At 41.4% G+C, this 25282-nt stretch overlaps 1 protein-coding gene across 1 annotated transcript in view; it reads right to left on the bottom strand.

Annotated features, from left to right (window-relative positions):
• The window catches only part of SLC9A9 (solute carrier family 9 member A9), a 417613-nt gene extending 399928 nt beyond the window's left edge, over positions 1 to 17685 (bottom strand). The window contains exons 1-3 of the mRNA XM_054983875.1: positions 17364 to 17685; positions 4953 to 5155; positions 1052 to 1129 (exon numbers count right to left, since the gene is read on the bottom strand). Coding sequence (XP_054839850.1) covers positions 1052 to 1129; positions 4953 to 5155; positions 17364 to 17538 — 456 coding nt within the window. The 5' untranslated portion in view covers positions 17539 to 17685. The remainder of the gene's footprint in view (positions 1 to 1051; positions 1130 to 4952; positions 5156 to 17363) is intronic.
• Between the last annotated feature and the right edge of the window lie 7597 nt (positions 17686 to 25282).

Below are 25282 nucleotides of genomic sequence, written 5' to 3'. Positions count from 1 at the left end.
AAAAAATGCTCAGAAAAACAAATCATTAGGATTATTATATATGGGAGAGTTAAATTGCCCCCAAATTTTGTTTTTAGAAGTTATGTTGCAAATTAGATTTTATATACACATTTTAAGTCTGTTGTCTGCAGTGTAACTTGTAAGCTAATAGAGGGTGTTTTCTTATGGACGCAGCTGTACATCCCCCTAACACAGTAAGTTGGGCCACACAATCTGGAAACAGCAATCTTTTGAGGAGTAAATAGATATGCCAATTTTGGGGGATATATAATTCAAATATTTTGTCCCACTTTTCTCCCACATGGGGGACTCAGTGGCTTACAAAGTAAAATATACCTCAGCAGTACAAATGTAAACAAAAACATGTAATCCAACAATCCCCTGGTCCACTTGGATGGATGGAACCAGAAACTGGTTCTGAGGAAGAGACAGGATCAGTAATGACTGATCAAGAATAGAGCTTAGAGAGTTTGTGTGGGTAAGGGAACCCAGCCTGGCAGATTCTGGTTCAATAGTGATGGAACCTGTGTGGAATCAAGAGGGAAAAAATGAAAAAGCTGCAGGTCAAAATACGTGGGATTGGATTCGACCAGTGTTTCAGCAGGCAGAATGGAAGGAGGGGATCTCCTTTGACTTTGAAAAAGGCAGCACTGGGTTGATGGGACCTGCATGGGAAAAAATATGTGGGGTGTGGGCTGTACAGTAAGGAGAGGGACTGAGAGGGAGGAAGTGAAAAGTTAGCTGGATGGTTTATTTCATTTAAATTTCATTTAATGAAATATCTAAATCTGAGGTAAAAATATCAACTGAGTGGGTAAATCACCAAATGGTTGGTAAATGTTAGTTACAGAAATGGGGCATAATTGAATTCATAATGAAAAGGATGGTTTTGCATTTGGAACTGTTTCCCCTTATTTCATTATTTCTTTCAGTAGTTTCAATGAAAAAAAACCCCTTCCTAATTGGTAGTTTCGCAGATCTATCTGGTTGACCCTATAGATCAGCAGTTTCATCAGATCTACAATTATATATGAAAGGAAACATTACCTACTTTCTTTAAACTGTATCCAGCATGAAATATAATTGGAGGTAATAAAACGTTGAAGAAGATTGAAGGATCAAAGGTCATCTGCCAGAAAAGACAAGGACTCAAGATAAGATACTTAACGCATTAGGAATTATGTGCTTTACAAACATCACATTTTACATGTTCAGGTTTAAATTAAGGACAATTTAATAAATAAATGGATGTAAGGATGCAATGCATATAAATTGGAGAAAGCAAAAGGTGATGGAAGGGAAGAAAAGTGAAGACGTATTGTATTTGTGCTTCTAATTAACTAGATCAATATCTACAGGTAGTAAGGAAGACATCAATAAATCTGTCTTTTGCCGAAGGCTGCTCATCAGGCTGCTCACTATTTGCAGGAGATTTGTCTGTACTTTTTCATTTACTTTACTTTTCATTCTGTTGAAAGGCAACTCCTGGTGTCCCATTCCTATGTAGCAGCTGCGATGTGCAGAATCTTGCACACAGCCACAAAGCCACTTAAACTGGCTTGCAGAGGCATGCACAACAATCCAGTTTTGTGTGCAGTTGTCTCTGCTCATATGTTCCGTTGCTTCTTCTGCCCACACATTTTTGCGCATCACACCCAGGTCTGTCTGCATACGTCTCTAGCTCTCATGTTTCTTCCTTCTCTTGCACAGCACCTGTCCTTCACAGATATGAACACCAACCATCTTCTCTGGCTGGCTTTCCCTCATGCTGACCCATAGCCTGTTCATGAAGAGGTTTTACCACTGCAGTTGCAATGCAATAGGAGATAACTTTGCTCCCACCCAACTAAGTTAACTCTCTTCTTTACACTTGCATGTTAATTAATTTAAATGTTACAAATTTCTCATCTTTGCAACGGGAAGTAATTCCTTCCTTGCTACCACGTGCCAGCTATGGCTCAGAATACCTGAGAAAGTGAGAAACATTTGTGCGTGATGTAATCATGCTATCTGGGTCTGAATCTCCCATCTTAGCCAGCTGTATTGACCAAAGTGGAATTCTATGAAGCTTGAAAGCTTACTTACCTTTGCTAAGAAATAGTAGTTTTTTCCCCTAGCACCCCTTTGCCATTCTTCTTCAACTATTTAATTAAAGCATTTGGGGATTATTTTACTAATGGGTATTTCTACTAATTGCAAGCGACATCCTGCAGACCTTCATTATTCATTTTATTCCCATCAGGGCTGGTAATGTAGGAATTAGTGTCATGGCAATGGAACAAACATCCCTGCAGTACTGTGGTTACTCCTAGGAGCTGAAGCTTATTCTAGGCAGAAAAGATGAAATCATGATGTTTTGATCTGTTATTATATCATAAAGTCCAGATAATGACACAACTATCACATGATCAGCCTTTTCAAATCCCCAGAGGATGTCTTCCTAATCATCTGTTGTCACCCCTCCCCCTCCAGTGTCATCAGTGGGATCTATGCCTACATAATGACCTTAGCACTTCAAATGTCATAATTGGATGCTAATACATTAAAAGATATAAAATGTTTGAGTAACTTTTAAGGCCAACGCATAGTATAAAAGATCAGCTGGCTGAACCCCACCAACTATCCTAAGATCCTCTATACATCAGGTCCTGTAAAAATTAACTGCCAGCATTATTTATTTAGAGTGTGCCCCAGAACAAAGGAGGTAGATAGCAGTCATATGCTGAGGTCCCAACAGAGGAGTACATCCGTGGGAATTCTTGTGAAAGCAGTCCAGAGAAATCAGAATCATGATTGTGAACCAACAATTATTATGAATAGCCACATGAATCTTTTACACCATTCTCTTGATCTCACTTATCCAACCTCTATATTGTACATACAAAGGAATGGATCCAATGCTGTGTTTCTATAGCTGCAGATCAGACTTTCTCAGCTACTTCCTCCTGTGGTGGGCCAAAATGGCCCTTGAAATCCTGTACCTGGAGAAGAGGAAACACCTAGGAATTTGGGGTCTATTCAGGTTACCACGGGAGGGGGGAGCTGAGATAATCATGACCCTTGGGAAGTTCTTGCACCTGTAGAAATGTAGTGTTGGATCCACCTTCCTGACCCCCTATATGCCGGTCAGGCATGTATGTTGGAAATATTCCCTTGGGCATTAGAGAAGTGAATCCCCTGCAGAAACTCTCAGACACTGTATTAAGGGAAGCCACCAATAGAATTTGGCTCTTCTTTACCACCCTCGACCATGAGTGATCCTGCTTTTTTCCCAGTACCAGTACCTCAGTCACTCTTCCCCATAGGGAATAAAGTCCAGTTAAATCTGGGAGAACTTGACCTGGATTTCAGGAATCCTGGATTTTTAAACAAAACATGAAACCTGGATTCAAATAATCTGGATTTTTTTATTTTTTGGGTGCACACCCCTATCTGGCTTCTTTGCTAAAGGAAGGTCTACATGATTTGTGGAAAGGAGGACTCTAGCATTTCATGAAATGAAGTCCAAATGATATGAGAATTTTTGGTATCACAGTAAACACTTTTGGTTGCAATCTTATAGACACTTTTCTGAAAGCAAGCCCTAATGAGTAACACAGGACTTACTTCTAAGTAGACCTGATTAGGATTGCTTTCTTTTGTCACTGAACTCAGTGTAATTAATACTGCAGTGTTTACACATCCTTAGCTTCAGAAGTCCATTACACAAAACATAACTGTTCAGGACATTAAATGATAACTTTTATAAGTCACTGAATTTCCCTGGACTTTCAATAGGTTCTGCTAGATGAATATTTTTTAGAGTGCATGTGCTACACAAAGGTCTGTAGCTCCTTTGTTCTGACAAACTGCCTTTCCGTTATGGGGTTACAATCATAGATGAATTATTTAGGTCCATAACAATACAGCCTGACTGCAAAATGACTTCCTTCATTTTCTGTCCAACAGATAGTTCAACTGGATAAACAGGAAGTGAGAGCTCAGCAATTTTTTCCTGCCATTCTGCTTACTTTGAATTATCTAACTAATATAAACTGGTTGGCTGATAACAGCAAGTGGTAAATTTAGCTACACTGACAACTTTATGGGGAGGGGGGACTTCCATCACCTTGTCTTTTCAAACTACAGCCTCAATTGCCACATTAACATGAGAATGAAATTTGCAAATAGCTTTTATGCATCTTTCTCCTATATCTTTTGAAAGGTGAGTGAACTTAGTGGGATTAATTGCATAGCTGTTATTCCAGACAATGCAATCAATATTCTATGAGTACGCCCATAGATACAACAGCAAAGACTAATCTTAGAAAAAACAAGTGTGGAAATTCTGAGATGGCACAAACCAACTGTGAAAAAACAGAATATATTTGGAGAAGCTCACTCCACCTAATAAGCAAGGCAGACAGCAAAGACTGGGAAGTGATGCACAACAGGTTGGATTTTGCAGATCTGCTCCACAAATGGCAGCACATTCCCCCACATATGAACAGCAACAAACACATGGCAAACATGATGGAAAACCTTAGGCATATAAAATAGTATATATGCAACTTTCAAGTACATCTTGACATATACATGTGCTGGGAAGCTGCAGCTTCCCTATCAGGTGCCTGCTACACAGATACACAGGAATATATGCTCAAATGCACAATGACTATCCATGTGTAGGTTTCATGCTGATATTTTTTCCCCCCATGAAAATGTTGTATAGAATTTTGTTCTGTCTGGTGGGCAGTCTTCAAAATATTAAAGCAGCAGGTATGAGGTAAGTCTTCTTATGAAAACAAAGATCATCTCATTTCTCTGTTGAATATTTAATTAATGAGCAGAATAAGCTAACAGTGCCACGGTTAAGTCACAGTGCCACAATGAGGAGAGCTTGAGTCTCTCCTCATTGACACTTGCGGTCAATCAGAAAGATCATTTGCTTTTTAAAGGAAAACAAGCTTTACCTTTTGGAGCATCATATTGCCTTGGTGTGCGTTGACATTATGCTGGCTGATTTCTCTTTTGTACTGATACTCATAGACTTGATTTGTGATGTTAACAAGCAGAGTGGGTGGGCCAACTTTGAGCTTTTCACAATCATAGACAGTTCCATTTTCAAGATCAGATGGTGCTGTCGCGTAGCGCAAAATTAATCCCATGATGAGACCTGAAGAGAAAAAAGGACATTCTAATAACCAGTGGGGGTGGGGGTGGGGGAATGTATCAGCATTTCTCATTTTACCCACCATACCAATGAGAAACATTACATTCGGCCTAGGCACTCTTTTGTTTTCATTTTGAAATTTTACTCATATTGGAAATTCTGCAGAGAAATTACAGAATTATATATGACCAATTCATTCATGCTCTTTGAGGTCATAGTTCAGAGGTTTTATAGTACGTGGATGCATAGCCTGTTTCGGATCCTGAAGGAAATACAGTGCTGCACAGCATAGATAAGAATCCTGTGATCAAAGTTATGACTTATGAGTATTTTGCATTTAAGAAATACTCCCGTGCCAACAAAACCCCAAATCCTTAAAAATAAAATAAAATAAATTGCATTGTGTGATTGCCCATACGTTTCCTTATACTGTACAATCTATTGCGCTTTGTTTTATTGTGGGGAGGGTTGAAAAGCTCCACCATACACTGAAGCCACTCCTCTCTGGTAGAGTTACGATCCTCCAGGTGGTGCTGGAGATTTCTTGGAATTACAACAGATCTCCAGGCTGTAGAGATCAGTTCGGCTGGAGAAAACGGCTGCTTTGGAGGGTGGACTTTATGGCAGTATACCCCACTGCGGTCCCTCCCCAAACCCTGCCTCTCCAGGCTCCACCCCCAAAGTCTCCAAGAATTTTCCAACCTAGAGCTGGCAACCCTACTCACTGAATCACTGGCAAACCTATTCAGTCCTTTCCGATAGCTTTGAGGGCTTTACTTTCAAGCTGATCTTCCCAGTCTTATGAGCCAGAAATGTGCTTTTATTTTAAAAAGTATCAAGAGCTCTAATATTCCTGATACAATGTCCTTTTTTATTATTATCTTTATTAAAAAAAATTATAACAGTGGAACATTTCTATACAGTGTAACATTTATTTATGTCTGATACAATGTCCTGAAGGAATCATGGAATACATTAATCTCTGCCTGTGATGAGGATGATGAGGCATAGAGACAACCTGCAGCTGACCCATACCATTTCTCTTTGGCAGTTTTCTCTGCTCCTAAGCTTTCCTTTCTGAGCCTAGAATAATTATGACTGCAGTCCTTAGGACCACTTTCCTGGAAATGTCCCACTAAATAACATAAGAATTACTGAGTAGAATTGTTTAGGATTGCTCCTAACAGAATGACAATAACAACAGAATGACAAAAAGTCATGAAGAGGACCCACTAGCAAATAAATAAAGGAAAGGAGCAAAATAGAAAAAAACAGAAAAGGTGGAATACATTGCTGTTGATGTGTGCCTCTGAAACAAGCATTAAAATTGGACAGGCTTGCTGAACACCAGAGTTATTACATTCTTCAGGATGTAGATAAGCATCTAAATGCCCTGAGGGCCCCACCCACCATATATAGTGAAATCTTTAAAATAAAACCAAGCAACACTTGTAGTGGAAACAGGCCTCATGCTGGCTTCCTGTGTATTCTGTGAGATTGACGGCGGGGGGGGGGGAGTGCTGTGAAAACTGTCAAATGACAGGCACTATTAGTTCAAAAGCCATTAGTCAGACCCAGTAAAAAAATGTATATAATGCCAATCTTCCAAAAATGACAAAATCCAACAATGGTACGAAGAATGTAATTAAAAAAAATATACTCCAAAAGTTTGCATAGGTAAGAGAAATACCAACATTCTTGCCTGGCCAAAGAACACAACAATTCCCTGAAATGAATTATGCAGCAAATTTCAGTCAAACACTAGTATATTTGAAAGTGATTGCACTGTAAATGTAAAATGTATGGTAATAGCTTCTAAGCAAGAGTGTTTAGGGTCAGGCTGCAAGTTTCCCCACTACCTCTGCCACAGCACCACTTATCAGGGTCAGATGAGACACATGGATCAATTTGTGTTCCCATTTGTGTGCAAATGAGGGGATTGTTTTAACAGAAAAAGGACTGAATGGGTAAGGGAAGCTGACCACTTTAAGCACCCCCCAGTCTGGTTTCCATTTATAGGGTTATCATTTATAGGGCAATCTCCTGTCACCACCTCCCAACCCCTACTGGAATGAGCAATGGGGGTAGAATAGCAGGGGGAGATGTTGTCAATACTCCTTCTGGCTAAAATCTGGAAGAGATATCACCTCATCGATGCTCTAGAAATCCTAGAGTATCAGTGATGTCATTTCCAGGTTTTAGCCAGAAGTGACATCAATGCATCAAAGACATATTTTCCCCCCATGCCCCACCCCCAAAGTCTCCCAAGGCTTCCAGGCATGTGGCTAGCTACCCTCTTTCCATAACTAGAGTGCAGATAGGTAAGTAGGAGGAGGAGATAGGGTCTAAAGTCTAGGCTAGAGATGGGCACAAACTGAAAAAAATGAACATGTTAATTGTTCGTTGCCATCTATGAACAGGGACTCAAGAACAACCATGAACATGTTCGTGGTTGGCTGTTCATGGGGGCCAGCAGGCTCTCCTCCAGCCATCATCAAAGTCAAGATCCCTACTGCACCCCTCCCAGAAACCCTACCTGAGCAGGCAGCAGGAAAGGTACCAATAATAAATAATAGCTTGGCCCCAGAGCCTGGCAGCAGCCCTGGAACTTGAAGGGGTAGATCCCTATCCCACCACACACAAAGAAAATTCAAGATCCAATGCATTCTCTCTATCCAAATGCTAACAGCAACTCTCTCCCTCTCCACTATCTGCAAACTAAGCCAGAGCTGGGAGCCCCCCTCCCCCCTGCTCTTTGCTCCCTTGTAACAAATTTGGAGCTCCACACTTGAAAGGAAGACCTGCCTATCAAGCTAAATTGGGCTTAGATTGGGGTTTCCAGGGCAACAGCAGGAGTTCAGACAGAGTTCAGACAATCCCTGCCTAAGTTGCCAAGGGAATTGATTGCAGGTGCTAGACTGTCTGGCTTGATGAACAGCAACGAACAGCAACGAATGAGGCTTGCAACGATCACCTGTTTGTATAAAATCGGGCCTCACAAACAGCTTGTTCGCGAACAGCAGATTGGGCTGTTTGTGGCTTTTTTTTGTTCGTATTGTTGTTCGTGCCCATCTAGGCTAGAAGATATGAAATGTGAAACTGAGAAACATATAATGAGTTCTGCTGGATCAAACCAATGGTCTATCTAATCAACTTCCTGTTTTTCACAGTTGTCAACAAAATGACCTCAGAAAACCACAAGCAGGACATGGAGACCAAAGCATTCCTTTGTTATTGCCGTCCAGCTACTGTTATCCATAGGTACACTGCCTCTGCTCTTGTAGGCTTCGTTTAGCCACTACGGATTTATTTTCTATGTATCTGTGTAATACATATTTAATCTAGGAATCCACATTGTATTTTCCACTTGATAAATTGTGTTGGATGAATAAATATTCTAGTTCATTTTTTCCTAAATCAACGTCATTGAGTTCCCAAAAGTTCTAATATGATGGGAGAGGGAACAAAAAGGTTACCTTTGCCCACTTTCCCCATATCATGATTAATTTTACAAACCTCTATCATTTCTCCCCTAAATTGTCTTTTTTCTAAATGTAAAAGTCCTGAACACTATCCTTTCCTCAATGGGAGATAAATCAACAACAAAAATCTTTATTTTAACGATCTACTTATATAAATGTCTTGTTAAGGCTTGGTTGCTTCAATTGCGGTAGTACAAGACAGAAAAGAGTACTACAACAAAGTCAATACAGGTGGCAATAAAAAGAAACATAATTAGTTTGTGTCCCAAGAGCATCTAGTATCTGAAGTAGCCTTCTGGCATGGAAGAGATAATGTTCCCTAACAGAGGGTTTCAAATTTCAGTGAGCTTCCTACCAATATTGAACAGCAGGCCTAGCTTTATCCAGTTATTTCTATCAGTTTCCTCATCACAGTGTATTTACTAGCATATAGCAATAGAGAAATAGCAGTTCATAGCCAACTGATGCAGAAAGGACCCTTCCACAGAATTCAGATCTGTGTATCGGAGTTTTAATGATATGTTTTTTATTTAAAAAAAGACAAAGGGGAATGTATTTGGAAAAGCTACTAGGAAAGTGGCAATTTGGAAATTCTGCCATTTGCATAGGCCAAGCATGCCAATCTACCCATGAGAAATCCTAAAGATAATTTCCTGGGAGTAAGCTGCATTGAATACAATGGGACTTACTTCTGAGTAAACCTGCTTAAAATTGTTCCCTTAAAATGGCAACATTCAGGAAACTCTACAGCTTAAAATTAGCATATTTCAACAATGACCAAAATAAAAATAAAGGATTCCAGTAGAGGCTCCAGCATGAAGCTAATAAGGTAAAATTTATTATCAGTTGATAATGTTGAACTTGAACTAAACAGACATAGGAAGTGGTTTTCTCATTATCTAATACACAGTCTACTATGCCGGTTTATCACCAGTAGCTGTTTACCATGTGTGTTGTGTATCCTGTGGCTCAAACAGGAGTGGGGCTTACTGACTCTGACTGAGTCTTCTTGAATTCATTTGTGTATTGATAAATATTAAAACAGCCTGCAGCAAATGCAATAGTTGAGAGACTTTTAGTACAGCAGATGTTAGTCAGGTCATTAATGGAGCACTTGATCTTTGGCAGCTCTCAAAGGAACAGAATATAGATACATTTAAACCCAGAGATTAGAAAATGAATGAATGCCCCATATGGGGATCCATCAGAGACAATTGCTACAGCACTGATTTTGAACATTACACCAACAGTTAAGTCTAATGGGTAAATTTCAAAAGTATTCACCCTTTCTCCAAGCTCCCTAGCTAAAGTTCATGCACATAAGATCGGTATAAGTGAATGAGTGAGTTGAACAGCCCACAAGTCAGCTGCCCAAGGGAGTTGCCAGTGCCAAGGGAGCCAAGTGCCCTAACAGCCCACAAGCAGCTGTCTGGTTTCCCTCCTTACCTCACTCTGTTGGGGGGCAGGCTGGAGGCCTTCCAATCCACCCTGCCTCTTCTCCTTGACATGACATGCAGGTACAGGAAGGGATGCGTTTACCTGGGAGAGTACTGAAACATCATCTCCCAAGTTGCTGCAGCAAGGGAGGAAGGGAGGGAGAGTGGAATATCTTTTATCAGCTGAAGGGGATCTGGGCTGTGCTTATTCCTTCCCTGTTCCAGGCATTTAGTTCAGGCATAAGCTGAAGGGCTGGAGGTGATGAACTCTTGGTCTTTTGGCTCAGCCTGTGCCTTGTCACCTGTGGCCCTGAATGAGATGAAGCAGTGAAATCAGCACCAGCCCAGAATCATATTCTATAAGCTTTTGTTTAAGTTGTATTTATACATTTATCTTGTAAGCCATGTTGAGTCTCCAGATTAGTGGGGTGGAGAAGCAGAGTATAAATGCCTAGATAAATAAAGTCAAGTGCTAAAAATCTTCATACAGCTAAAAGTTGCAAGACACACAGGCTCTACTAGAGATGGGCCTCTTGGAATTCCCTACTAGAGACAGGCCTTCTAACCACCCTCCTCAAATTCCAGTTCAGATAAACTTAATTTTTTGAAGGTTATTCCACTTTGTATTTTGGTTCCCACTGTCTTTGCTTTCTATCAATCTTTGCACCATGTGACTGACTTTAGGAGGGCTTTCTGAGTCTACATGACCTACTGGCCATGTTCTTCCTTCCTCTAGGCAAGCAGAAGAAAGGGTTTGCTTACACATACTATATAATGCATGGCAGGCAAGAAGCATCTTTGGCAAAGTATTATCTAAAACTCCATCAATCATAAGCAGAGTTATTCCTCTCTAAGTTCATCCACTTCAATGAATTTAGAAGGGTTAGGTTTAGGGTTAGTGGATTGGGCTGTTCATGGACTTCTTTTGCTCGTATTGCTGTTCGTGCCCATCTCTACTCCAAATTCACTCTTATCTGCACCATGCCCTCTTTATAGTTTAATGAAAATGGGAGTCAAATATGAGAATTTGAAGTCAACAATGCAGCCCCTTCCTGGCTTGCAGTGTCAACTGCTTAACCCGGGGGTCATCCTTTGCCAGCCCGGCAGAGGAAGAGGCAGAAAGCCTCTTCCCGGCCATCCAATCCTTTGAGCTGGGGGCAGAGCCAGATACTTTAAAAGGCAGGTCTGCCCCTCCGGCTCTGTAGCTGCCTTGTGCTTGACCCACTCACCCTCCCTGTAGTAGTGCAGCCTTAGCTGGTCTCTGGTTCCCAGGCCTAGGTAGGATTTCTTTCTTCTTTTCCCATTTGGCTGATGGGGAGATGGGTTTTTTGCCTACTTTGTACTGCTTGCTTGGGTTGTGGTAATTGGCTTACGGTGGAGACAAATAGGTTGTCACTGGTGGAATAGTGTAGGAATTAAGTAAGCAGGTCAGTGAGCACCCCTGGCACATCCCCATTGTTGGGGGAATTGGGGTCTGTCAGGATCAGCTAGCTTGTTTGACACTGGCCAGCTGAGAGGGCAGACTGATGGATGGGATCCCCTGTACAAGTTTGTCCTTCATGTTTGATGGCTAGGAGTAGAGGATCTTGTAGAGGGGAACCCCTTTTGCCTGGCTGGCTGGATCCCAACTATGCATTTGGATAGCTTGTGCCCGGGACAGTGGGGCTCACCAAGAAAGGTTAGGGTGGAGGTCCAGGGTGACTGTAGGGCCTGACCTGTTCCGCTAGTTAGGCTCTTGCTGTGTTTACATTAATTTTGAATGTTAATAATACTGTTGCCAAAAAAAATGGCTCTTTAGTTCCCAAATACATTGTCTGCCTCTTAATTTCGCCTGGGGAGACAATAAGCAATGGCAGTAAACACTATTCTAAAAACAAGTCCGAAGCTAACAGGCACAGGAAAACATAATCAGAATGACTCTAGGAAAAAAATATGGTCCATATAGTAGAAGGGAAGTTTGAACTTGACAACAGATGCACAGTTAGTTCAGTTTTTGTCAGGGTTAGCATTGTGGGGCATCTGCTGAGGTAGCTCAACACAGCAGAGGGCCAACTATGTGGCTCTTCCACTTTAATCACAAATGAGATATTGTCCCAGAGGCCCCTACAATGTCACAGAGGCCCTCATCAGGATATATGTGTTTGTTTTTAAAAATCTGATCTTAGCTATGAACATTCAATGTACATTCACACATATTCAGGGCTTTTTTTCTGGGAAAAGAGCGCCCGGGGGGCGCACACTGTGTGTGTGAGAGAGGGGGCGATTCTTGCCTTGTGTGTGTGTGAGGGGGGTGATTCTTGCCTTTTATTCATGTAGAAATATACTATGCAGTTCTTTTCATGGCAACAACCCCCTATAGCACAGTGAACTACTTGTTTGCATAGTTGCACATCAGACATTTAACTCAACTATGCTAGCTGCAAAGACTAGCATGAAGTACTGCCCTGTTTCTAAATAGAAATGACTCTTCCCAGATGCATTTCTCCATCTTGACTTGGAGTGAGAACAAATATTCAGTTTATAAAAGAGAAACTGATCTCCTTTTTGATGTCCACCTGGTGTCTGATCAATTACAGATCCGAACTTTGAAAAGGCAGCATCTTTTCCTTCTTGTTTCAAAGGTCTAGGTGACTTCAACCACATGTTCACTGCAATATGTAATAAGTTCTGTAGAACTGCTCAGGAGTCTGTATGAACATATTTAACTTGCCATTCACAAACATATTTGCATTCAAAAGGATGAAGATATTTGTTTTGGAGTCTGTTTTCTTCTAGTAAAATCTCCATTGGTAACAGCGCAATCCTTAACAGAGTTAATCCGTTCATTGACTTCAAGGGCGTAGCTTTGCTTAGGATTGCACCACACAACTGGCAGAATGGGCCCAGCACAGACCTTAGAGGGGCATAATAACTCAATATTGATAACCTCAATGGATTGTCCAGAGGGACTCTGTCAATATATCCCAAGCCCACCAGTGTCAGTTTTGCAGGACAGGCTTTTCCCTCTCTGCAGGGAAGCAACAGAGTACAGTACGTTACTTTTTTACTCATAACAAAGAATGTCATTCATTCATTTATATGGGGGAAATTATCACTCAGGAAGATCTGCGAAATGTTGCCGGGTGGTGGTGGGAGAAGAGGCTTTGCTCCTCCCTCAGCATTAGGTAAATCAGATTGCTTACTTTGAGCCATAGAATTTAATAGAAACTATTGGGACCTTAGTCTTTTTTGTCTGCATAAACCTACCCAGGGTTTGATTTCATGGTAATAGATTAGCATGGCAGAATCCAGCATTTGCCTTCATAGACTGAGTTGCAAATCTCACAAGCGTATATTTGTGTCCTGAACTTTAACAGCTGCCTATATTACCACAGAAGAGTTTTCTTATCGACTACAAACAGCACTAGTCAAAGGCCTAGAGCATGCAGAGAAATGGAAGGGAGAGGAGAGGAAGAGGAGAGAGAACACATGTGGCTTCCTCTTCCCTTCGGGATTGGACCAAGACCTACCCTGTTTCCCAAGTGTGTAGGGAGAGACATATACATGTTCTCTTGTTTGCACACAGACACTACATACTTGTGCAAATGAATGGGGTGGAGCTTGCAATGAGTCTCTCCCTCCACACACATTCATTCTTCCTCTAGAGAACACCAGAAAGACTTGGAACGGAACGGCTACATGCACCAGATCTAGCAGAAAGGCTCCAGCAGTTATCCAAAGTCAACAGCTTGTCTACATTGTTCCAGGGGGGGGGGGCTTAAAGCCACTTTCAAGACTAACTTGCAGCAGTTGCCAATGGCTTTGATGCATGAAATTTCATCCCAGGACCTCATGCACTTCAGCTCTGTCAAAGCAAGGAGCTCTAAAGAGGCAATTGAAAATGTGGCTGGAGTGTTTTTATAGTTTTCTTTCCAGTGAAAGGTTATGTGGGTAAATCTTCCAGAGTAAAGGGAAGCATATGGACTTCAGAAGCTTAATAGCAAGCAGAGAAGTTCTGCATCACTTTTTCATCCTGGTGACATGCTCAGCATAAGATGTTGCTTTAGTTGCTAAAGTGTACACCTGTGTACACCAGTCACAGTAGGCCATATATCTACCTAATTTTTTCCCCTATCCTACAACAAAACTTATACTGCAAAATTCAAATCCAGCTACTCCTGGACTAATAGGCATGATTATTTGGTTTGAGATAATTTCTGTAATGCCAGTTCAGACGTTTTGGAACCATAAGGGGAGCAACCTGAAGCTGGACTATAGAGTGGCTGATATAGGTTTGCCAACTCTGGGAATTTCCTGGGGATCTGAGGCGGAGAAGGATCTCGGTGGGATGTCATACAGTGAAATTCTAAGCAGAGTTACTCCAGTCTAAACCCGGGATTTCAATGGCCATAGACTGGAGTAACTCTGCTTAGGATTTCATTGATAAGGCCATAGATTCCTCCCTTTAAAGCAGCCATTTTCTCCTGGGGAACTGGTCTCTGTTGTCTGGAAATTAGTTGTAATTCTGGGGAATTGCCAGGCCCCATCTGGAGGTTGGCAACCTTATCGAACTGATGAAATCTCACTTGAGATTTCAAGAAAGAAACCAGGGCCAGGTTTAATGGATGCTCACAATGATTACATTATCCAACAGAGTTCATGAATATTTCAAAGGAGACTGTGAAATAGCAATATGGATGCAACTGCCGGCCACTATAAATAACTCACAGAGGTTGTTTTTTAAAAAATGAGAATGAACAAAACCCACCCTTAGCAGCTCTCCACAACAGCACAAAATTCAAATAGTCCATCAAGTAAATGAAGTTTGTGGACTAAAATGATACCGTGCAGATGGGTGACATAAAATAGATGATACCTTTTATTAACCTGGCTCTCTTTTTTCCTCTGTTGCTAAAAGCAAACTCATGCAGGAAAAAAATGTAGAATAAGAAGAATTATTTGTGGATTATGAATTTCCATCAAATATGGGCCTTATCTGTTTACTTCAGGATACTGGCTATCATTTCATAGAGGATGTTCTTGCCAACACATGTTGTGGATTGCAGCTTTGGACTACAGCCCTACTTCCCATAAGGAAATGGCTGCCACAGATCTCAATTCTAACATTCCCTTTCTTCCCTATCATTTTCTCGCCTGTCAACTGCTGGTGTGCACATCACTGCTGTCAGGCCATGTACGTCTTGCCTACCCATGCCATGCCATAAGCTTGAAGAAAGCACAGACTGAAGAGAGGGGAGCTGCAGAACCCTTTGAAACATGTGACCAGACTGCACTCAGATCACCAAATTCAACAGAACTATACCACGGGGAGGAAAGGGTCGTACTAGAGTCATATGACAGTCAATACATATCCTGTTCTCTGAGTCCAGAAGGAACAGAATTATGGCTCCGGGTGTATCAATTGTGAAACAAAAGAATCAAAGCATCAGCATTGCTTTGATGTCCTACCATGTTACCAGTAAGCTTTAAATTATATTGTTCAATAAATTCTCCATTTTTCCCAAGAGATATTGCTGCATAGTTTGCAACAGCCCCTCTTGTTTTCCTCTGAACTAATTTTTGGCTTAGAGTCAGGAAGTGGATTACGTAGGGCAAAATCTATACAGTATGGAAAATTATATTTTAAAAATTATTTTTCAAAACTAATCTGTTTCCTGGACAATTTTATAGACAACTGTCACATTAGGTTTCTAGAGTGGTCTTCCTTCAAAATCCATTATTCAGTCTCTGCCACATACATTTACTTATCTATTCAAAAGCCTATGAAAACACATATCCCGTAAAACACTTTATTCGCTTTTTTAATTAAGAGTTTTGATGGCCTGATCGCCACAAGATGCTGAACTAGATTCCTGAGGTGACAGAATGGTGTGTACCACTTCAGACAATAGACTCATATTTTTAGAGCTTTCCCATTTCAAATTCCATGCAAATAAACAATTTGCTTATCATGGAGAAAGGCTGTACTTTAGCTTTTTGCATTACTGTACTTCTTTTCTACTTAATAAGGAATTATCAGTGCATTGCAATGTTAAAAAATGAAATCCCTCACCCACAGTCTGAACGGCACAGCCCATTTTACCACCTCAGCATTCTGCCATCTCATTCTCATCTCATTCTGCTGCAGGGATACACCAAGCCTGAATGTGCGACTACTCTGTTGATCCTGGAATAACATGGTTATATAGCAACATCTTCATCCAATCTTTTTTTGCTCAAGTTTTCTGTTTAGTACATTTACTAGCTCTTTTTCTAAAAATTCTCTACTGCTGGTAGTGAGAGTTAAAGGAGCGCTAATGATGATTATTCTATCACAAGAACAAACCATTCAGTGGATATCAGAACCAAGTCAGTATTTTTCAAAACAAGTAAACTGTAAATATTCAGACAGAGATCTGAATGTCTAAGGTATGAAGTCTTCCTCCTTTTTATTTTAAAACTTTTATTAAAACCGCCATTTCCTTATTTTAAGGAGCGCAACTATAGTAAACAATCTATAAACTTTAGAATGCTGCCTCTTTTCCACGGTTATGATGCTGATGGTGTCGGTGCTGTGTAGCTAATGACTTTTTCCCCAGAAAGTGAAACCAACTTAAGAGTAAATGGGGGGGGGGGTTGTAACTGCACATCAAATTGTGATACATAACACATTAATTACCTGCCATGTGTTTTCCTGGCAGTACGGTTCACAGAGGGTACTTTGTACTCATGGCTTACAGATGAAATTCAGGAAACCCACATAAAGAAAAATGTAAACTACAAGAGCCAAGATGGGATAATATTCCAGTGACAGCATGTGGAGAGGATCGTTTTTCACAGCCTGCTGTTTTAGAGCACAGCAAAAACAGCACAAATGTTCAGCTTGTCGAAACGGCATCAGACCATGAAACCGGACGTGGGGGTCCTGATGGGCTGCCATCTGGTATATGGATAGATAGATTTCACCAGAGTTTGTTCATCATAATCCCAAGAAATACAATCTCTTTAAACCAGACTGGTGTTCTCAGGAAACAAACAAGAGTTTTGGAACTCTGATATGCTCACTGAAGCCCATTAAGTTGGCAGCGTGCTCATGACATTTTATTTCTCTCACAAGTTATCCTCTAGCTCTGCCCATGTGTGAGAGAGGACGGATGGATTGCATTTGTTATATCACCGCACAGTTCAGTGGGCTTGTGGCTTTCAACTGAGCACATTTTCTTCTTCTTGGGGGCTTTGAGCTTAAGTGTCTAATTATACAAATCATGCAACAAGTTTAAAATGTCAAGACACAGCTTGCATTGAAACACTCACCGTAGACCATGGCGCCTCCCGTTTCATGCAGAAAGCGGAATCGGTGATTTTTAAAAAGCCAAATGGTTAGTATGGTAAGGATAAGCAAAAAGTTAAAGACCAGCAGCTCCACAGCACCCTGATGATAAAATTGGTCCTCATCTTTCACTGATCCCAGTTTCCTTGACTTCTCCATTTCATCTGTTTATGTGCACACCTCTGAAATCACCCCAGAGAGTTAATTAAAAAATGCCAACCTAAATAAAACTGCACAAGTTATACCCTGTATATCTGCTTTGGTAAAAAGAATGTCTAGACAGTACAGAAATGCACAACAAACACATCTGCTTTATTTGCAGCCTCTCGGCAAACTGCCACAGTTCAGAATTTCTGCTGGATTCTGGTTACAACTTCCTGTTTCCCTCTTAAAGCTGTCCTGTCTCATTTTATATCTTAAGGTTGCCTCATTGTAATGTCTTTCATTCAAGGATGTGTTTATGGTGTTCTGTGATGCAAAGGAGATGGTTGGAGATGGTTTTCTTTTGGGGTAGGGTGAAGTTCATGCATGAAAAATTGGCTAATGCTCAAAGAATAGACATAATTTATTGCCAGTGTGTTACAGTTTCAAATAAAAACACTGCCCACTCTGTATTAAGTTTCAAAGATGTATTAGCATAAGAAGGAAGTATTCAGAAATAACTGAATGACATGAAACCAGCATTTTGAAAAAATGATTGCTGGTCCTTGCATTCTCATTTAAAATGAGCTTTGCAAATAGACCATTAAAGTTAGTAGTTAGGGACATATCTACTTGAAGTATTGTTAGAATAATAGTTTTCAAACTCTGTTCCAGCAAAACATATCAGGGGTTCCTCAATGAGAAGATCAGCAATGTCAGACAAACTTCCCTGAGAGAAAAGCTGAGCGTTACTGTAGCGATAAGAAGGACACATTCCTTTATATTTACAATGCTAAGGAACTAGTCTTTTGTGGGCTTACCTTAAGATCATCTCACCATAAATCATTCTAGAGCAGGGCATGAAGATTGTGGTCCAAGATGCTTTACAGTGCATGCCTAAGCACAGTTATTCCCTTCTGAGTCCATTAAAGTTAGCGGGTTTGGAAGGATATAACTCTGCTTAAGACTACACTGATAGCTGCTGTTAAAGGAATGTTAAGACATTCTCCATTCTGGTAGTCCCTTCCTATCCATAGCCCCAGAAATATTACAAGGTACAACTACTCCTGAAGTTCCGCAGCAATGTGGAACAGCAAGTTAACTGAGAAGAAGCTCATTTGATCTCCACCTCCCCAATTTTGGGTAATTGCACAGACAGAATCATCAGAATTCAAGGATTAAGGGAGTAAAGTTCCATTTTACACTGAAGCATTGGAATGCTAGCTGTGTGTATGTGTGAAGTGCTGTCAAGTTGCAGCCAACTTATGGCAACCCGTGCCGGGGTTTTCAAGGTGAGAGGTGGTTTGCTGTTGCCTGCCTCTTCATGGGAATTTGGGACTTCTTTGGTGGTCGCCCATCCAAATATGAACCAGGGCCGACCTTGCTTAGCTTCTGAGATCTGATGAGATTGGGCTAGCCTGGGCCAGCTAGGTCAGGGCAATGCGAGTTGCAAACAATCCCACATAATTCTTCCATCCTCCTGCAATGCTCTGTCATCTCTGGAATCCTTATGCTTTGTAGGTGGGTCTCACCCTGCTGCCCTGGCCAAGTCACATCTGTCTGATCAGAATGTGCAGTTGCCTCTTGTACCATTATCTTGCAGCAACTCAAATGTGATTGAGGCATGCTGTGCTTAATCATCAGGATAAATTCTGAGGATCAGAAGTTTCTTATTCAACACTTATTTTAAAAAAAAAACAAGAAGTGAAGTGGCTACTTGGAATGCTGCCTTGAGTGTGTTCATTTGAGCGGCTGCATAAACATGGTAATCACTACATCACTGATGTCTCTGAACTTGTGCCAAAAGTACATCATTTACCATGTTGTGATCACAGCACCACGTAGCTGGGATTGGAAGCATGGTTCTTAGATAGGCAGTGGGGCATAAAATCCTGGCACTTCTCACTTTACACATTAATTTAGGCCTGGTCTACAGATGCAGCAGACTGAGACAGTAGTGAGGTAGTAGATGGCTGAGATGGCCAAGCCACTTCCAATTGCAGGTGAGGGGTTGTAGTTATAAAAGTTCCCTTATATTAACATATCCGCGGGGGGGGGGGGGGGGTCTGGGAAAAGAGGTGGCGGAACTCTCAAGAGGGAAATGGGGAAGAAACACACGGGACTCTTTGAAATCATATTATTTTCAAGCCCTATTGCTGAGTATTTTCAAGAGGTGCCAGAACTCCGTTCCACCATGTTCCTGCTGAAAAAAAAGCCCTGAATATATCCCTGTAAAAGGATGGCAAGGACATGGCTAGAACTTTTCTCTCTGATTTGCTGTTATGCAAGGAGTTTGCTGTTATTGGCAGGGGAGAAATTAAAAATGAGAGCATTGACACCTGCAGCCTGAGATGGAAATGGTGCAGCCATACGTCCTGTAGAGCATGCCTTATTTTCTTTATCATTTCCCTGGCTAGAGAACTCAGCCTTTCTTGCAAAGAAGGTTATTTCTTGACAGCTTGCTTTCTGTGGCTTCCCGCTTTCTGAACCTCCCACTCTAGTCCTCATTCTGAATGTCATCCAGTGGGTGTGTTACAATTACATTACTGATGTGCTCACATCTAAGATTTTGGGGGCATCTTAAAGACTAACACATTTATTGTCGCACCTATTATATTTTTAGGGTGCCATGAGACTGACTGTTGTTTTTGTTATGACAGAGATTACACCACACATCACTGGATGTTGTACTGTTGTGATCTTTCAGCTTCTGGATTTTCCTGAATGTACTTAACACAGCTGTCCTTCTGGAGTTTGTTTGTATACAGTTCTTGTATTGCAATTTGCATGTATTAATACAGCGGGTGACCTTTCACTGCACTGGAAAGTGCACTGGTTCCTGTATGATGTACAGTTGAAGAGTCTTAATCAATGCAAACAGAATCAAAATCTGTTCTCACCATTTTTGTGTCCCTGAGCAGAGGTGTCTGTGGCATGTTATGTTCTGCTCCACCCAAGTTCACTCTGCCTACTGTTTTTGGCATTTATTGTTACCAGTATTAGTATTAACATTTAGACCTCTAAATAGCTCAGAATAACCCATAAGTCTCTCATCTAAGTAGCTTATATAGGCAAACTTTCTTAAGTTCAGCAGTGGACTTTCAGAGCGTTCTCTACTATATGCTTTGGGATAGACCAATTGTTGTCCAATGTGGTCCATTGGAGGCATGAACAGAAAAATGTACTATTTAATGGTCCGTATTATTGGTAGCAGCTGCATTGATTTTACATTGTGTTCTTTTGTATATCTTTTATATGACTGTTAAAAGCCTGTTTTAAGAACATAGTAAGAGTTCTGCAGATTTGTCTCCATGGTCCTATTTCCCAAAGTGGCCAACAAGTCAACAAGATGTCCTGGAAGGCCTACAAAAGGGGGAGGACCAAAATCTACCTGTGTTGTAGCCCCTACCAGCAACAACTGGTATTCTCAAAGACCCTGTTTTTGAACATGAAGGTTCCATCTTTGCTGATAGCTGTTGAAGCACTTATCCTCCATGAATTTGTCTAATCCACTTTCAAACCCATGTAACCTAGTGGCCTTTTCTGCATCTTGTGGCAGTGAGTTCCACAGGTCAAGTAAGCACAGTGTGGAAAAAATGCCAGATCTACTTAACTGTAGCAGTGGAATTACATTGTGTACGTCAGAGAGTGAAAGAAGACACGTCATTTTAAGGAAGGTTGAGTGAAAATGGCCCCCTCAGCTTGACCATACTGTTCACAGTCTGATGGTTTTTCAATAGGCCCTGCAAACAGAGGAATTCTTAGCTTCAGTTATGACCAGTGGTCATTTAACACTCCACTATCATTCAGCAGCACCATTTTTCCTCCAGTCCCAGTGCCAGAATGAGGGCAGGAATTACTACCCTCACTCTGATCTGACTTCATGACAACACCATGTAGCCAGTTAAATATGGCTTTATGATGATGCCTGAATCCAAACAAGAATGAAGGCAATGTTTCCTGCATCATGTGTGGGGTGGGGGGAGTAATGCCAAAGAACAGAGGAAGTGCAGTAGTTGCTGCTGTATAGCTGTTGGAGAAGGACTTAAAGAGATAAGCAGTGGGGAAGGCTTAGTGATTTTTTCCCCTATTTCAATGTGAAAAAGAAAAAACTCTTAGGCAAGTCCTAATTTTGGTCATGGCTGGAATATATTAATGGAATCCTGAAGCATTTGTTTTTAAGGCACTAATGTGTGACTGGGTCAATTCTCCCTTTCCCTCACTAGCTGCAGCTCATCTAAATGTCAGCTGGAGATTTAAAGGACTGAGTTGCCAAAGCTGGACATGGAAAGTGCTCCTACTGATTGTCCTGACTATCAGCTGGATCAGCAAAGGTTGAAGCATGGTGCTGCCTCCAGACTGTGGACCAGGCCCACCCATGCCAGCTGGACATCAGCCTTAGAATTGCCAGCCCTCCAATGGGGCATGCAAGGTAGGTGTTCCTATTGCGAGCCCCCCACAACCCCCCTTTCCTTGCTTTGAGCACCAGAGGACCTGGCTGTTGGGACACTGGCAGCTCAGGTTTCGTGCTCCTCCCACCAGCTTGTGTGTTGCAACTGTGGCTGCAGCTTTTGGACCCACCCCAAAGCATTTTGCCTCTGGGAGGGTATTTCTCCCTCCACCACCTTGGTATTGACTCAATGGAGGTGGTGGTAGCTCACCTGTTGACCACAGCATCTTCTGGAAGAGGTAATTATTGCACATGTGCAGACGACGTGATCTTGGTTTTGGGAGACTTTAATGGGCCCCTCCATGTTGTTTTTTTTTCAAATTTTCACATTTTTAAAAAAATAAATATTAGTTTTCTCATGAAGATAGGAACAGGGGAAGGGGAATGGGAAAGAAAAGGTAATAGAAACATCATATGTCTGCTTGCATCAGCATTCTACTTATCTACATATCATATCATTTCACACTACAAATCCTTCAACTGTGATTACTAACAGTTACAATACTGCCTTCATATGTTTACTACATTCAGGTCTTTGTGTTTATTTTTAATCCAGTTATAAAAGGGAGTCCGGGGGAGGGGGGGCAAAAATCTTCTTCCATTTGTCCTTTCATTAGTGAAGTTAGTTTGTCCATTTCCGCATTTTCCATTATCTTCGCTATTAGTTCCTCTTGCTGGGGTGTTGTTGGTTGTTTCCAATAGTACGCTAATAAAATTCTTGCCGCTGTTACTCAAGTTTTCTCATTTTTCTGCAACTCTAGGAAGTTCCCCAATGTTGTGGAAGCATCTGCATTGTAGCCAAGTGCCTCTGAACAGCTCGATTAAGTATCCATGAGGGGGGGGGCACTGAACTATTAGTATATGAGATTATTGAAGGAGCAATACAATAGGCTTGGTGAACATAACTAAGAAACCAAGTTTATTTCAGCAGTAAAGAGTAACTTTTCCCCAATTCAGCCAGCTACATAACACAATGTTGGATCTTAGAGGTACACTGTTACATCAATCTAGAGTTGTCAGGTCACCCAGGGGCCAAACTGGGGAGAAGGGTGCTGGGGCAGCAGGGTACTTTCCCACTCTCCCCCATTGCACCAGAAAATGATGCATTTTCTGCAGTGATAGGGAAGCTATGGATTGCGCTGGAGGTATGATTAAATAAAAATTGCCCTCAAACACTAAGTTTGGGGATGATTTTTAATGAATCTTCCTTTGGCACAACCCATGGCTCCCCCAGGTAAATGGAGGTGGGAGGCAGGGGCTGGGGCAAGGGGATCCCCTGCCCCCAGTAGGAGAATGGCGCCCCCATACCAATCAGCAGCTTATAATGTAACCACAGTAATCAGATTACTTAGCACTTTAAATGGTTTTTTAATGGAGAAAAGCACCCAAACTGTTGTCAAAATCAATAACAGTGGAATCCCGTGCCCAGTCCTGGAAACCTCCTAACCCCATTCCCTCCAAACCCCCAGCTGTCTGTTTCTTTTATTAGTGGTTGACAGTTCAACTCTCCACTTCAGAGTTCCCTTCCTTAAGAATGTGATTGGTCACCTCTAACCAGGGAGAACAGGGGGCGGAACCTTTTCCTGTCCGTCAGAAGTATGCTGCCAGGTGCCTGTCTCTCTTCCCTTTGAGAGCATCCACCATCAGGTGTCCCCAGATGACATATATGCATGAAATGCTGCTAATTTCACTGTACTGTGCTTAAATATAAAAAAGTAACAAGCTGAGCAAGCTCGAGCTGCTCACCAAAAGCCAAACTTAGCAAAAAAACCAGCTCTCTGTTTGCAACCAGTGAGCCATGTCAGAAGGTATTTGAGCACCTCTAGTTCAAATCACTTCCACTGTACATAGAATCTTATGTCTGCCCTCAACGAGCAGGACCTGAGCACTGACATCATAGTATAATTTCCATGAGCAAGTGGATCTCTCCTTTCCATGAAAAAAAAAAACAGTGCAAAAGCTAAGGCACAACCGCCTTCCTATCGTATATCATTTAGAAAGAACAGCCTCATAGCCAGTTTAGTGGTTTGACTTGAAAGCCTGTAGTTAGAAGAATTTTGCCATTATCTCTACAATTCAATGGTATAGAGATCTATGAAGGGGAGACTTCAATGAAAAGAGTGGGGGGAACGGTGGTGATGTTTGGCCCTGGAAGCATGTCTGTATGTTGACTGTTCTTTCAGTATGTTGGAAGACAAAAGAAAAGGAACACGACATTGAAAGGGTTCTTTCTTGGTCTATTATCTGTAGCTATTTGTTCAAAATGAGGAAAATGGTATAATTGTATCTCTGTAGGAAAACTAAGACATTCAGAACGTGTCAACCTGTTGAATAATTTGAATACAAGGCAGAGTCTTGTTTGCCAGTTATTTATTGAACTGCTGACATGTTCTGTGTGTGTCCACTGTTCCTACAGGGCATAACTGCACAAGCATTTGTTATTATTTGTCATTATCGGTCCTCTGAAGACTTGAAGCCCTGCAACATCTTATTTTCCTCCACACTTGCTTTCACTATTGTACCTTACAATACAAGCTAGAAGTCAACACTGCCTGTCTTTAAATGAAGGCCTAAAGATTTTATAATACAAGGCACTTTTGATTTCTAGCTTTAAAAGGCTTTCTAAGAGGTTAAGAAAATTCATCTAGAGCTCTTGTCCAACTAGACTACAAAAAATTCAGTGAGTTTTACATAACAATCAGTGCTGCATCTCATGGTCTGTTTGTCAGTTAACATAACTGAACATTTGACAAGCAGTCCATAAGCCCTTGATTCTGCATACATAGTCACATATTACTGTCGCATTATTTATATGCCACCATTCCACCCAAAATAGGGACCCCAAAGGGGCAAACAAATATGAAAACATTTAAAACATTACTTTCCTTCTTTCCTTCTGCATGCTATTTCTACTGAGCTTGGCTTCAGGGCACCAAGCAGCCCCTCCTTTTCTGGTGTGATGGGAGCACAGAAGAGTGTGCACTTCTTCCCCCCCTCCCCCCATGTCTTTCCCCTCATCAATCAGATGAGCAGGGCTGGGGGGGCAGGTGGGGGAGGGGGTTCCCTTGCCCCAGAAGGGGGAATGGCAGGCCTATAAAGAGTTGAAGAAAGGCTAAAACAGAGCATAAGCAATTCTAAGACTGACATATTAAACAGCATATAAACTATCTTGTAGGATCATGCTTACAGCAACAGAAAGTACATAGTAGTAAAGTCTACAGTTCCTATTCCTTTATTCATGCATCTCTTTGAGGCCACTTCCTTACAGTACAGCCCTTCTATCTGAGTAAAAAGTCCTCTTGAATAATTCAG

Source organism: Eublepharis macularius, chromosome 6 (assembly GCF_028583425.1).
Source record: "Eublepharis macularius isolate TG4126 chromosome 6, MPM_Emac_v1.0, whole genome shotgun sequence".
Classification (NCBI taxonomy): domain Eukaryota; kingdom Metazoa; phylum Chordata; class Lepidosauria; order Squamata; family Eublepharidae; genus Eublepharis; species Eublepharis macularius.
This window is presented reverse-complemented; position numbering and strand designations above follow the sequence as displayed.